Genomic DNA, 13,924 nt, shown 5'->3' on the forward strand with positions numbered 1-13,924 from the left:
TTCTTCCCAGCTCTGTCTTGGATTGACATTGCCTCTTTGTTTTTAAATCTGTCGGCTTTTGCTTTTAATTTAACCCCAGGTCCGTTAACACAAGGCTCTTCAGCACTATTAAACTTCAGATGGGAAATGCTGTTCTTATATTTTCATTTCCAGCTAACAAAGCTCTGAGTACATCTGGAAGCCGCCCAGGAAGTGTGATTCGTGTATACGGGGATGAGAATAGTGAGAAAGTAATGCCAGGCACCTTTATCCCATACTGCTCAATGGCACATGCACAGCTTTGCTTCCATGGGCATCGAGATGCAGTGAAATTCTTTGTTGCGGTGCCTGGTAAGTCTTTGCTCAAAGTTGCTGAGCACTTGATGTGGAGGCCATCGTTGTTAACTTAATTTATACAATAATAACATTGTAACAGTCAATATAGCTGCTCAATAACCAGAAAAATTTAGCAGGTACACTTGATGCCTTCTAGAGAATGACACGGTGACAAAATTCATCACCGTTCCTGTCCCCGCAGGAAACCATCTTCATGTCATTCTTTAAGGAGAGAGGGAAGAATCAGAGTATAATTGGGCACAACCACTGACCCTCAAGCTTTGCTTTGAAGAATGCTGGTGTAGAAGGACCGAGGTTGAAATAGACACTAGAAAATGACATGGGATTATTTCCCGCGGTTATCTGCGGGGACGGGAACAGTGATGAATTTTGTCACCGTGTCATTCTCTAATGCCTTCTATGCACTTGCCATCCATCAGAAAAAATAGCAAATCTTGTAATGTCCCCATTACATCAATAATACCAATATGAAAGCCATCTTTGTGCTGTTCAGCCCTTTTCCCCCAGCAGTTCAGCTGTTAAAAAGAGTTTTGCTAGACCCCCTTCATCCACATAAGAATGGATCTATGAAAGTTCTTTTGATGTGGGGATTACAGTAATGGCTTGAAGGTCTAAAGATTAGTTAGAATAAGATTTTCCTGAACCCCATTAATATATAGTATTCCTGATAGACAAGGTGGGAGTTAATTAAATGGCCAAGTGGTACGAAAGATTTTGTTTTTGCAGACTTGACAGTTGGCTCTGAGGTATTTCTGTGCTTTCTGTTGCACAAAATGTTGACCACTGTTGATTTTCAGAAACCTCCTGTTATTTTTGTTTTGTTTTGTCTGCCTTTTTAATATAGAAGTATGTTGCTTTTGTTTTGTACCTTGTGGGGATTTGTCTTTGGCTAGGTAAGAGAAGAAATTAAAAATAAGTATTTTCTTTAGCAAATGGAAAAGCCAAGCAATTCACTTAAAACTGAAACTGCGTACATTTGCAGTTCTGTTTGCAACAGTACCTGTCCTCGTGAGTATGATCGGTTGGGGATTGGCGGTGTGCCAGATACTCTTAAGACGCTGGCTGTGCCTTTAGAGCTAAACTAAAACTTAGCTTTGTATACCATGTCTTCAGCCAGAAAGGAGCTCGACTCGGTTAGTAACTAAAAAAATACTGAAAAAAGTATCAATCGGAAAATATTACTATGACTGGGTTCCGAAGTGTTTGGCAAATAAAATAGTTTTTAAAGATTTACGAAAAAGTTGAAAAGAACCAGGACCCCTTAAAATAAGAGGAGGTTTGTTCCATATTTGAGAAAATTTGAAAACCAAGGATTGACTAAAATTCTTGACTCCTTTGATTCCTTTCACTGAAGGAAGGGAGAGTTTGAATTGTTGGGTGCCTCTTGCATAGGAGATTCTATAAGCATTCCATAATAAAGAGACAAGAGGGATGAAGATACCAGATAAAATATATATATTTTTTTTTAATTCTTTATTCATTTTTAAATCTTACAACAAGTGTACAAATAATATATCACTTGAATTTCTTTCTAGTATAACATCAAATAAATAAATTTATTCCCTTCCCACCCACCCTTTTCTTTAGCATTCAATTAAAAATATACAAATATAACTATTCTTTACTATTGATTAAACCTACAGTAAATTTTTTTTTTTTAATTTCTTTATTCTTTTTCAAACTTACATCAAGTGCACAAAAAGAACAACATGAAATACTATCGTACATCATACATTATATTCTTAATATGTAAATTAATTAAAAACCCTCCCCCTCCCATCTTTCTATACAATCATTAAAACTATCATATTCCTTCAAAATTTCAATTTTGCTACATCTTATCTTCCAATCTCCCCACCCCCCTATGTATATTATCAAAGAAAAATGATGCCTATTCACTACAAAAATCAACCATCAGTCTCCATACATATAAAATTTTAAAAGTAATACATGCACATTTGAAGTGAATCCTGAGATAGACCGGAAGCCAGTGAAGGTTTAAAAGCAAAGGAGACGCGTGGTCAAACTTACTTTTTCCATAAATTAATTTTGCAGCGGTATTTTGTATCAGTTGGAGTCTTTGAAGGCAAGTCTTTGTTATGCCGAGAGAGATAGCATTACAGTAATCTAGCCGGGATAACATGATAGATTGGACCAGGACAGAGAAGTGTTGTTGGTGAAAAAAAGTTTTTGACCTTCCTCAACATTCGAAGGCTAAAAAAGCACTTCTTGACAAGAGAGTTTATTTGATCCTGTTATGTATATTTCTAAATATACTTTATCCAAACCATGTTTAACATCAAATCTGTTTTTATTACAGGTCAAGTAATGTACCCACAGAGTAACAGTGGCTCAGATATTTCAGGGGAGAAATTGGGGCAGTCTGCATCAGAATCTACCAGCCAGAGTCCTCTCAGATCGGTACTGGTTATGAGTGGAGGAGAAGGTTATATAGATTTCCGAATGGGTAAGACACTAAACATCTCGGCACAAAAGGCATTAATTAATTTAAGACCCATTTTTAAATGGGCTTCTCATTAGCAAAAACCTTTGCATTGTGCTTGGAAAATATGTCATTTCCTGTTTGCTCTTCTGCTGTCATGCTTCCCTTCAACTTGCCCACCTTTTGAAGAGACAGCAGGTATTGACAGGGAAATAGGATAAGGTGGAGGAGCAGAGAAATGAGTATAATGAAGGTTATATTTTAACATAGTAGATGACAGCAGATAAAGACCCGAATGGTCCATCCAGTCTGCCCAACCTGATTTAATTTAAATTTTTTAAATTTTTTCTTCTTAGCTATTTCTGGGCAAGAATCCAAAGTTCTACCCGGTAAGCTATTTCAGAGAATTATAAAAATCTGTCCTTAATGGCAGAGTTATTGGTCATTTCTCTTGTTAAAAAAGGATTTTATATGCAGAAACTCAACTTAAATTCCTGCCAGGTGTATGCAGACACTCTGACCTATTGAGAATAAAAAGATCGATTTTGCAAATGATGTAGCCAAGGAACAAAGCAACTTACCCAGGATCACAAGGAATGGTAGTAGGATTTGAACCCTAGATTAATTGGGTTCTGAGCCCATTGCTCTGACCACTCAGCTACTCCTCCACTCAAAAACAGAATGATAATTAAGAACATAATAACAAACCATAAAATATGGTTCAAAAAATGTACTTAGTTTTATCAAGATTTTAAACTTCCCAAATATATAAAGCAATTGCTCACATTTTTAACGCACAATGGAATTTAGAGAGCGTTTTATTCCTTGTCTGTCTTACATTTGCTGAATCCATTCTAAAACTGAAACCTTTAGTTTTATTACACCCTTTGGGGGAACACGTCAGTGAGGTGTTGCAGTATGAGAGAGGTTTTTTTAAACCTTTGCAGCAACAGAATGTAAGTTTGCTGGCTGGAATATTTTTTCCCGTTCCTTACTGTACGTCAGATGATACTAAAATACCATTGACCTTTTGGTGTATTCCTCCCCCCCCTTTCCAGAAGCCTCTATTGTTGACACAGACTGTTTATTTTGTTGGCTGATGTTCTGATGGCTTCCTTAATTTACACTGCCTGGTTGGCATAATGTAGCACACACAATAGTTAGTTTATAAAAGATCTTTAACATTTTTATGTTCAGAAGGCTCGAGCTTTAAATTTAGAATAGGTAGTTTTTAGTATTCAATTGTGTTTAGACTTCGTATTGCTCAAAAATATGAAGCCTTTATAAAGCTTTACTTTCTGTATGTAACATGAAAGGGTTTTTTGGGTTTGTTAGTTTTCATGCATAAGAATGACCATGTAATTAAAAAAATCAACAATGCACTTTAATGTTTGCAGCTCTGCCTATGCTCTACCCAATCTATGCAGGTACACAGTTACCTTTTTTTTTTTTTTTTTTTAAGTCTGTGTAAAGTTATGTGTAGGTATAAGTGCATTATTAGGGCTGCTTCTGGAAACCTCTTTTACAAGTGTAAAGGCACATAAGTTCCTTCACCTTTATAAAATAACTCCATTTTGGACTTTTAAAATGTGACTGGCTCAAGAAGACCCTGCGGCTTATAAGCAGTGTTGTTGTCTGACACTTAAAAAAAGTTCCATATTTTAGGTTAGGCCATTATACTCTGCTGTTTCACCTGTAGCACTTAAATCTGAAACCAGGTCTGTAGGTTTCAGGGAAAAAAAATTACAAAATCATTTTTTGAGCAGTGGTTTTCGAGATGTCTGGTAAAATAATTATCACTAGGTTCATATTTAAAAATGTGAGAGTTTGTAATTCATTCAGACTGTCTGATATAGTATTTTCAAACTATATATTGTATGAAAGCTTTTGCAATCTTGTTTTGAATGCTTATTTTGTAAATCACTTCAAACTAGCAACTGAGTAAGAGGAATATAAAATGCCCTGTTGAATTAAATTCTCCAAGTTTAAAAATTAAACTTAAAAACAACAAGTTTCAAGTTTATTAAAAATTTGTTATCCCGCCTTTTAAAATTACAAAGCAACTTTACAATAAAAAGCAAAAATAGGGTAATACAGACACGTTAAAATTAAAAGCTAATTAATATCCTATAAAGATGAGTACATCTCCTCCTAAACCAAACTGATACGAAAGGAAAAGGTTAGAACTATAATAAAAGGAAAGAACAATTAAGGAAGAAACAAGAGGGTAAGGAGTACTAAATTTTTTTTTTTCATTTTTCTTAGCTGCTATAATTGCCACACAGAATAGGCTAATGTTCAGTTAAATTGTCCTTAAAAGGTCAATCATACTGCAAAGGTATCTTTCAAAAGCATTGTTTTTAGGCTGGTCTTGAAGTTATATGCCTGGTACCAGCCTCTGACTTTAAGAGGCAAGGTAGCAAAGTTGTATTGTGCAAAATGTATTAGTGAAAACATTTCTCAGGATTTGCTTGTTTTACCACAATTAACAAAACTTTCAGAATGGCTTACAATTAAAATAGGAGGCAAAAAGAAGAAAATTCCATTTTCTATGACGGAAAAGAAATAGTTTAGAGAGAAGAAACAATGGTTTTAATATAAAATAAAATAGTCAAGTGGAAACCCGGAAAGGGTCTTGAGTGCTGATCTAAATTTAATAAGAAGGCTCTGAGCACAGCTGAAGTCAAAATGTACTCTAGAAATGAAGAGCAATTAAAAAAAAAAAAAAAAAAAAAGAACATTTTGTTTTGTCAATTTGAGACAGGTTCACTGAACTGGTGGAAATGCAAGGCAATAATTGTGTAATGAATGTGCAAACCTAGTAGAGTATGAAAGATGATCAGGAAAGGAAAAATATAGTTGATTGTAAAACTTTGAATTAGAACCAGAATTTCAAAATGTAACATAGAAACATGACGGCAGATAAAAGCCAAATGGCCCATCCAGTCTGCCCATCTGCAGCATCCACTATCTCCTGCTCTCCCTATTGGCTAAGGCTCTTAACATTTGCATCTCTTCTTCCTATAGGTTAAGGCTCTTTACACCTGCATTGTGAGGTCATAGAACTTTATGGTTATAGAAACATTGTAACATGATGGCAGATAAAAGCCAAATGGCCCATCCAGTCTGCCCATCTGCAGCATCCACTATCTCCTGCTCTCCCTATTGGCTAAGGCTCTTAACATTTGCATCTCTTCTTCCTATAGGTTAAGGCTCTTTACACCTGCATTGTGAGGTCATAGAACTTTATGGTTATAGAAACATTGTAACATGATGGCAGATAAAGGCCATCTAGTCTGCCCATCCACAGTAACTATTATCGCTCCTCTATGTGCATGCACTGCTTTCAATGCATATTCATTGGGGAAATCCTGAAAACCCGACTGGAATACGGCTCTTGAGAACCGGAGTTCCCTACCCCTGCTCTAAGAGATCCCACGTGCCTCTCCCAGGCTTTCTTAAATTCAGACACAGTCTCTATCTCCACCACCTCTTCCAGGAGACTATTCCATGCATCTACCTCCCTTTCCTTAGATTACTCCTGAGCCTATCACCTCTTAACTTCATCCTATGCCCTCTCATTGCAGAATTTCCTTTCAAATAAAAGAGACTCGACTCATGCACATTTACATTATTTAGGTATTTAAATGTGTCTATCATACCTCCCCTCTCCCGTCTTTTGTCCAAAGTATACAGATTGAGATCTTTAAGTCTGTCCCTATATGCCATATGATGAAGACCACATACCATTTTAGTAGCCTTCCTCTGGACTGACACCATCCTTTTTAATAATGAACAGGAAACTAATAGTGATTAGCATAGTGGCATGATATATGGTTAAATGGCTTTGCATTGCATTGCAGAGAAGACACATGGCAGGATTCTGGACTACTTATAAATGCTTGATCTCTTAGGCATAGGTACTCAGAGATGACATGCAGTAATCAAGCCAAGATGTAATGAAAGTATGTATGGAAACCAAGGTAATATGAGAGTATGCTTATAAATCAGATCAAGCTTTGCTATATCTGTTCATAAGTGTCTAGAGAACTGAAAGCCTCTTCTAGAGCCATCATATCTCCTTCCCCTCCCCCATGCACAATGGTGTTAAACCTCAGTCCTTGAAGACCCCAAATAGATCTTTTCAACGTTTTTATGATGTGTTCATAAGAACATAAGAATAGCCTTACTGGGCCAAACCAATGGTCCATCAAGCCCAGTAGCCCGTTTTCACGGTGGCCAATCCAGGTCACTAATACCTGGTCAAAACCCAAGTAGTAGCAATATTCCATGCTACCTATTCAGGGCAATTATGAGGAGGGGAAAAGTTACAAACAATGTAACAAGAGTGATAAAGTGCATATATTGAAATGAGAAAAAATCACTCCATGGACCTATTCAAAGTATTATATGGATGATATAACAAAGTTCACAGGTTTGCTCAGAATCATGGAGGGGAAAACCTGGGCGAACCCCAGAAAAAACCACCTCACAGCCCAATCATCGCATGGAAAGTAAACAAGACGTTATATCATATCATATATGTTTTTGATGTGAAAAAACTACTGTTTACTAAACTTGTAGTCAAAGAACTAGGCAAACTTAACTTGCAGCTTGCGGGTTCCGACATGCATGTTTCGATCCTGCTTCAGGGAACGCACAGGAAAGGTTGGAAAAAAATGCTCATGCGATGGGTATAAAGAGATTCTGAAAGAAAAAGTTAAACCAATCAATGCTTTATTCAAAACCAAGCTAAAAAATTTTCTTTATGTATGACATTAAAACGATTTGGATACAGCTGTCAGCTATACAGGAAAAAGACTCACCCACAAGGACTGCTGTCTCACATAACAAAGCGCGTATGGCGCGGCTTGACTGCTTTGAAAGGTGACCAGAGCGGAAAAACCGCCGAGATTTTAAAGGGCTCTAAGCACGTGATCATGTGCCTAATGCACGGGATGACATCACTCCAAATACGGAAAAACAGTAGTGCCAAAAGACTGAAGGGACTACCCTTCTAAATGCAAAATAAAATGCAAAATAAAACGATACATTTCTCAAAACACCAAGAATTGATTTGAAAAAATTGAATGAATGAAAAAATGATGCTTTACAGAAAAGCGCGCCACTCGATCTCACTATTGAGCCCCTGTGGATGCAAACAGGATGCTTGATGATTGGGCTGTGAGGTGGTTTTTTCTGGGGTTCGCCCCAGTTTTCCCCTCCATGATTCTGAGCAAACCTGTGAACTTTGTTATATCATCCATATAATACTTTGAATAGGTCCATGGAGTGATTTTTTCTCATTTCACGGGCTTCCCCCATGTCTTTCCCCTCGTTAAAAGGCATCATCTATCCAGGAAAATTAGGGAAATCTCTTTTCTTCACATTCACTGAGCTTTGGAATAACCTTCTGCCCTGCTGCGGAATCTGGGCTCCCTCCAATGATTCCAAAAGCATCTGAAAACTTGGCTATTCTCAAAAATGTAAATCTCTCTACCCTCTTTATCATCACTAGTCAAAAACTGTTTTTACAAACTACGACTCATCAGATCACTATCAAAAGTCCTAAAACCAGAAGCTCTTAACACCTTAATCCACTCATTAATCATTTCCAGATTAGACTATTGCAATACTTTATACCATGGCATAACCAATAAGGAAATTAGGCGACTACAGATAATACAAAATACAGCAATAAAAATTATAACAAATTCAAAAAAATATGACCATGTTACACCACTTTTACAAACTGCTCATTGGCTACCAGTCACACACAGAATAACTTTTAAAATCATACTCTTAACATTTAAAATTCAACAATCACATGTGCCACTATTTTTGGACCGTTTTTTGATACCATATTCATCATCTAAGACACTCAGATCAACACAACAACATCTATTAACTAAATCCATCTTTAAAAATAATAGGGACCAGGAGATCTACCATTTTATCGGTCATAGCACCTCAGCTCTGGAACAATTTACCACTATTTATACGTAATGAACCTTCTTTAGAAAAATTTAAGCGTTCCCTTAAAAGCTTTCTGTTCAAGGACGCTTTCAATATATAGAAAATATTACCTACAAATATTAAATCCCAGTTTTTAATGAGTGTTATGTGTAGGTCGCCAAAATACTCTTTATTTCACTTTATATCTTGGATTTGAGATCCTACCATATATGTTTTCCATGACCCCTCCATATGTGTTTTTTTCCTTAAATGTTTCTTTTTCTTTTCTTAAAAAATTTGTAGTTCACCCCTTTTGTACCAGTTTGTAATAGAATGCCAAAATTTGTCTATATTATCTTGTTTTGTCCTCCCCAATTTGTTAATTGTTATTTTAAAAACAATTGTTATACGCATTGAAATATATGATATTGCGTAGATAACAAATCCCAAGAAAACTTGAAACTTGATTATGTTTTTCCTTCCTTATTTTAAAGTTCCTGTAAACCGTGCCGAGCTCTATCTTTATGGAGAGGATGTGGTATATAAACTTAAGGTTTAGTTTAGTTTCTCAATAACAAACTATGGACTTTTCCTCCAGGAATTTGTCCAAACTTTTCTTAAAACCAGCTAAGCTATCCATTCTTACCACAACCTCTGGCAATGCGTTCCAGAGCTTAACTATTCTCTTGAGTGAAAAAAAGATTTACTCCTATTGGTTTTAAAAGTATTTCCCTGTAACTTCGAGTGTCCCCTAGTCTTTGTAATTTTTGATGGAGTGAAGAATCGATCCACTGTTCCTGTTCTACTCCACTCAGGATTTTAGACTACAATCCTATCTCCCCTCAGCCGTCTCTTTTCCAAGCTGAAGAGCCCTAACCGTTATAGTCATTCCTCATACAAGAGGAGTTCCATCCCCTTTTTCATCTTGGTCGCTCTTCTTTGAACCTTTTCTAGTGCTACTATATCTTTCTTGAGTTAAGGAGACCAGACTTGAATGCAGTACTCCAGATGAGGTTGCACCATGGAGCGATACAGGAGCATTATAACATTCTTAATCTTGTTAACCATCCCTTTTTAAATAATTCCTAGCATCCTGTTTGCTTTTTTGGCCGCCGCCCCCCACATTGGGTAGAAGGTTTCATTGTATTTTCTACAATGATACCCAGATCCTTTTCTTGGGCACTAACCCCTAAGGTAGACCTTAGTATCCAGTAACTATAATTCAGGTTATTCTTCAAAATGTGCATCACTTTACATTTGTCCACTTTAAATTTCAACTGCCATTTGGACGCCCAGTCTTCCTATTTCCTAAGGTCCGCCTGCAATTTTTCCACAATCCGCATGCGTTTTAACAACTTTGAACAGTTTGGTGTCATCTGCAAATTTAATCACCTCGCTCGTCATCTCAATTTCCAGATCATTTATAAATAAGTTAAATAGCATCGGTCCAAGTACAGACCCCTGTGGCACTCCATTGAGAAAAATAACCATTTAACCCTACCCTTCTGTTCTATCCGATAACCAATTCCTAATCCACAACTGAACTTTGCCACCTATCCCATGACACTTTAATTTTCTCAGGAGCCTCTAAAAGCTTTCAGAAAATCTAGATTCCCTATATCAACTGGCTCACCTTTATCCACATGTTTATTCACATCTTCAAAGAAGTCAAGCAAATTGGTGAGGCAAGATCTCCTTCAGCTGACTCTGTCTCATTAAATCATGTTTGTCTGTGTTCCATATCAGGTGATGAAAGCGTGGAATCGGAGCTCTTGGAAGAGAATTTGCACCTTGAACCTTCTGTGGCCAAAGCAGAGCGCAGCCATCTCATCGTGTGGCAAGTTATGGGCAGCAGCGAGTGAAAATAGCTGGAAGACCTCAAACACTTCTCTGCATGCTTCAGTTTTCTTTTGGGGGGGTTTATTTTTCCTTTGTGGGTTAAAAAAAAAAGGGTCTCACAACATACATTTATGAAATCATCTTACCTGTACATACCTTACAGAAGCTTCTGCTGTTTTACTGCGTAACTGTTGGCGTGAGTAATTTCACAATGTCAAGAGCAAATCATTTTTTTTATGTTGGCTATTAAAACTTGGGGGGGGGGGGGAAGGTAGAGGGGATGCAGTAAACAGCTCAAGCATAATCATAGTCCATTAATGGAATTCACTTCTTTTTATAAGATGTCATTAAGATAATCTTTTGTTTAGAACTGATAGTTTTATTTCTTACTCGCATTGTATATATAGTGACAAATATCACACGGTCAGGATTTCATCCAATTAGCACTGAGATTTTAAATCAATTCAACATTTTTCAGTCCTGACAAATCTTGTTAATATATTTTTCTGTTTTTCCTGTTAATATGATCTCCAGTAAAAGGGGGTGGGCGGGGTTGGTTTGTATTTTAAAAAGTTAGGATTGTTAATGTCATGCTTCTGATGAACTGCACAGTTCAGGAAGACAATTGCTGCCCTCAGCAATAATGGAGAGCAGTATTTTTCATGTTCTTACACAATTGTGTGTCTGTTTTTAAATTTCCAAAGAAAATTTCCAGGCATAGCAATTAGTTAACTGCACCACTGTTTTGAACTTATTTTGGGTGTAGGGTGTGCATTTATGTTTTCATTATATCTTAGTCCTTTTATCTGTCTAGAGAATTATTTTATCTGTGCACGGTGCTCAAATGAGGTTTTGTAGGTTCTCAGGGGAAGGATACATGATGAAGTACGAATAGAGTCTTAAGCACTTAAAATCCGGCCAGGTCCTACAATTCAGAAAGATTGAAACACTATTTACTCATGTCTAGTGATTAAATATCTGACAGCATGCTCAAGGAAGAAATAAGGTTCTCCTTCCAAGTATTTTCTCTGAAAATTTGCATTTGATATTTTACACAGTGCAAGGAGAATGGCCTTGGGGGGGGGGGGCGGGTAGGTTGGGGAGGGAAGTAAGGGTATCCCATTAATGTGGACGATCATAAATGATATTCTACTTAATTGTACATATGCTGGGTTAAAAGGCCAATTTAAAGAAGCAGATTTAGTATTTGCATAACTCTATGGAAGTATCGGAACTGCTGATTTACCAGATGTAAGGCTTTGAGAGCCACTTTTTTAAAGAAATTATGGCAAAGCCTGGTGCAAAAGTTATAGGATCAGTGAATATTTTTTTTTTTTTAGTCCAGTCCTCAGGATGCATGCAACTACAGTGTGTATGCAAAAGAGTTTTTGTATTCACTGCCTCCATTGTAGGAGAATAGATTTCTTGTGAATCCCCATCGGGCTGGATTGAGAACCTCTGCTGTGAACATGTTACTCCTCTTTTCCTCTGGCTCTCAAACTCACAGCCAATAATCTGATGCTCCTGAAAGCAACCAGTTGGTGGCTGAGGGTTAAAGTGGGGGAAGGGAGCATCTTCTAGTTATTGACCTGGATGCCCTGTAATATAGGTGTAATGAAAAATCTAAAATTTATAAAAAGAAGTTTTACATGAGCTATAATAGCAGACCTGATGTTTGCCTGTAGTAGGGGCCTATATTGTTTAATGGCAGGTACAAATTAACCTGCAACTATCACTGATCATCTAGCTTATCTCACACACAAACTTTAATTTCACTGGAAGATGCAAAGCGTTTATTAAATCAGTTTGTGTGCAGTTCAGATGCTTAGGTATAATTAAATATGTACGGTATTTAGAATAGTTCAGTTTTGAAAGGACATTGGTCTTTGGTTAAAATACAGAAATGAATTATCACTACCAGCATAGAAGAGCAAATTAAAATAACTTTGTAGGTGCAAGAAATTTGCATACAAAGAAATTTCATATGGCTGAATGACCTGATCTGTTGAGGGGTTTTGGCCATTAGGTGCTTCTGGAAAACCTTGACAGTGTCCCCTTCGGCTTTTCCATGTTTTAATGGGACATCTATTTCACAGCTTCTTGTCAAACCACTTTTATCTAAATTGAAATGAATCTCTAGGTAACTACAGCTTGTCCACGGTCTGAAACCATTTCGAGCAAAAAGAATGCTGCACATTATTTGTTGGGGGGGTAAATGTGTTTGCATGGTAAGGTTAGAATGAAGCTTCTGAGCTGCTGTATGCCTTTCATGTGAAGGTCTTCCTACATTTGAGCAGATCCAGCTGACACAGTAGACACTTTATAACATAGGCTGCCTTAGTAACAAAGAGGTTATTGTTACTGTTTTATTAATGCTAACTGTTCTAAAAGAGCGTGTCTTTAAAATGTGTAACATAATATTTATTTCCATGTGAGTATTATACAGATTTACCAAAGGATTTAATATCCCTTTAACCATCCCCAGTTGCAATGTAAAATAAGACCCGGAGAGGGAAATTAGTCGTGGTTCTTTCTGAAAGAGTTGCAAGCATTTAATTTCTGCGGTTTTATTGTCCTATTGAAAAATAAAAATCTTACGTTGCACCACAAACCATTTTTCTTATACACTAAACAAAATGTTTGTTCCTCTAACAAAATATGCTTTGATTTTACTGAAGTGCATTTTTCTAACTTTTAAAATCTATTTTAAACATGTTATGATCTGTAATTTTTTTTTTTGATCTGCTAGGCACTTTCTGAGGAGTTTTATGTACCTCTGTAACTTGAGTTGGATACTATAGCATTCAACTTGCTGTTGGTTAAAAGTTTGAGGCTTTGTTTCTCTAAACAGGAAACGCTCAATGAGCAGTATGGCTATTTCAGTATTTATTTCTATTATGGAATCCTTCGGATTCAGATTGTAACTTTGTACATGAAATATATATAAATATGTATATGAAATATGTATGGTATTTTGAGTGGCCTTTTTTTAAAAAAAACAAAAAACCTTTGTTATACTCTGTAGCAAGGATCATTAGGTAAGGAGGTCAGGTCTGGTTCAGACTGGCTCTTTGATATCATGATCTGTAAAATGTAATAGTATAACTTTAAAAGATCAGCCTAGGCCGTGTGATGCTTTATAGAAGAGCAATTCCAAGTTCATGAGCCTAGCTTGTATTTTCTCGGACTAGACTGGCACCAGGGAAGTAGAGAAGACCCAGCCATTGCCAACACCACCATCTACTGGCAAGTTTTGGAAGTAAGTATAGCCCTGATTTTTCTGCCCTATTAACATATGCTTCAAAATAAAAAGACAATTTTCTGACTGCCCATCCCTAATTATTAGCACAC

At 36.7% G+C, this 13,924-nt stretch overlaps 1 protein-coding gene across 9 annotated transcripts in view; it reads left to right on the top strand.

Annotated features, from left to right (window-relative positions):
* The window catches only part of SPAG9 (sperm associated antigen 9), a 163,046-nt gene extending 149,508 nt beyond the window's left edge, over positions 1 to 13,538 (top strand). For 5 of the 9 annotated variants that reach the window (XM_033960498.1, XM_033960501.1, XM_033960499.1 and 2 more), the window contains 4 exons: positions 154 to 330; positions 2,657 to 2,803; positions 3,136 to 3,168; positions 10,481 to 13,538. In XM_033960498.1, the coding sequence (XP_033816389.1) occupies positions 154 to 330; positions 2,657 to 2,803; positions 3,136 to 3,168; positions 10,481 to 10,596 (473 nt within the window). In that variant the 3' untranslated portion in view covers positions 10,597 to 13,538. The remainder of the gene's footprint in view (positions 1 to 153; positions 331 to 2,656; positions 2,804 to 3,135; positions 3,169 to 10,480) is intronic. The other 4 variants (XM_033960500.1, XM_033960502.1, XM_033960505.1 and 1 more) reach the window with 1 other exon arrangement.
* The last annotated feature ends 386 nt before the right edge of the window (positions 13,539 to 13,924 follow it).

Source organism: Geotrypetes seraphini, chromosome 10, assembly GCF_902459505.1.
Source record: "Geotrypetes seraphini chromosome 10, aGeoSer1.1, whole genome shotgun sequence".
NCBI lineage: Eukaryota > Metazoa > Chordata > Amphibia > Gymnophiona > Dermophiidae > Geotrypetes > Geotrypetes seraphini.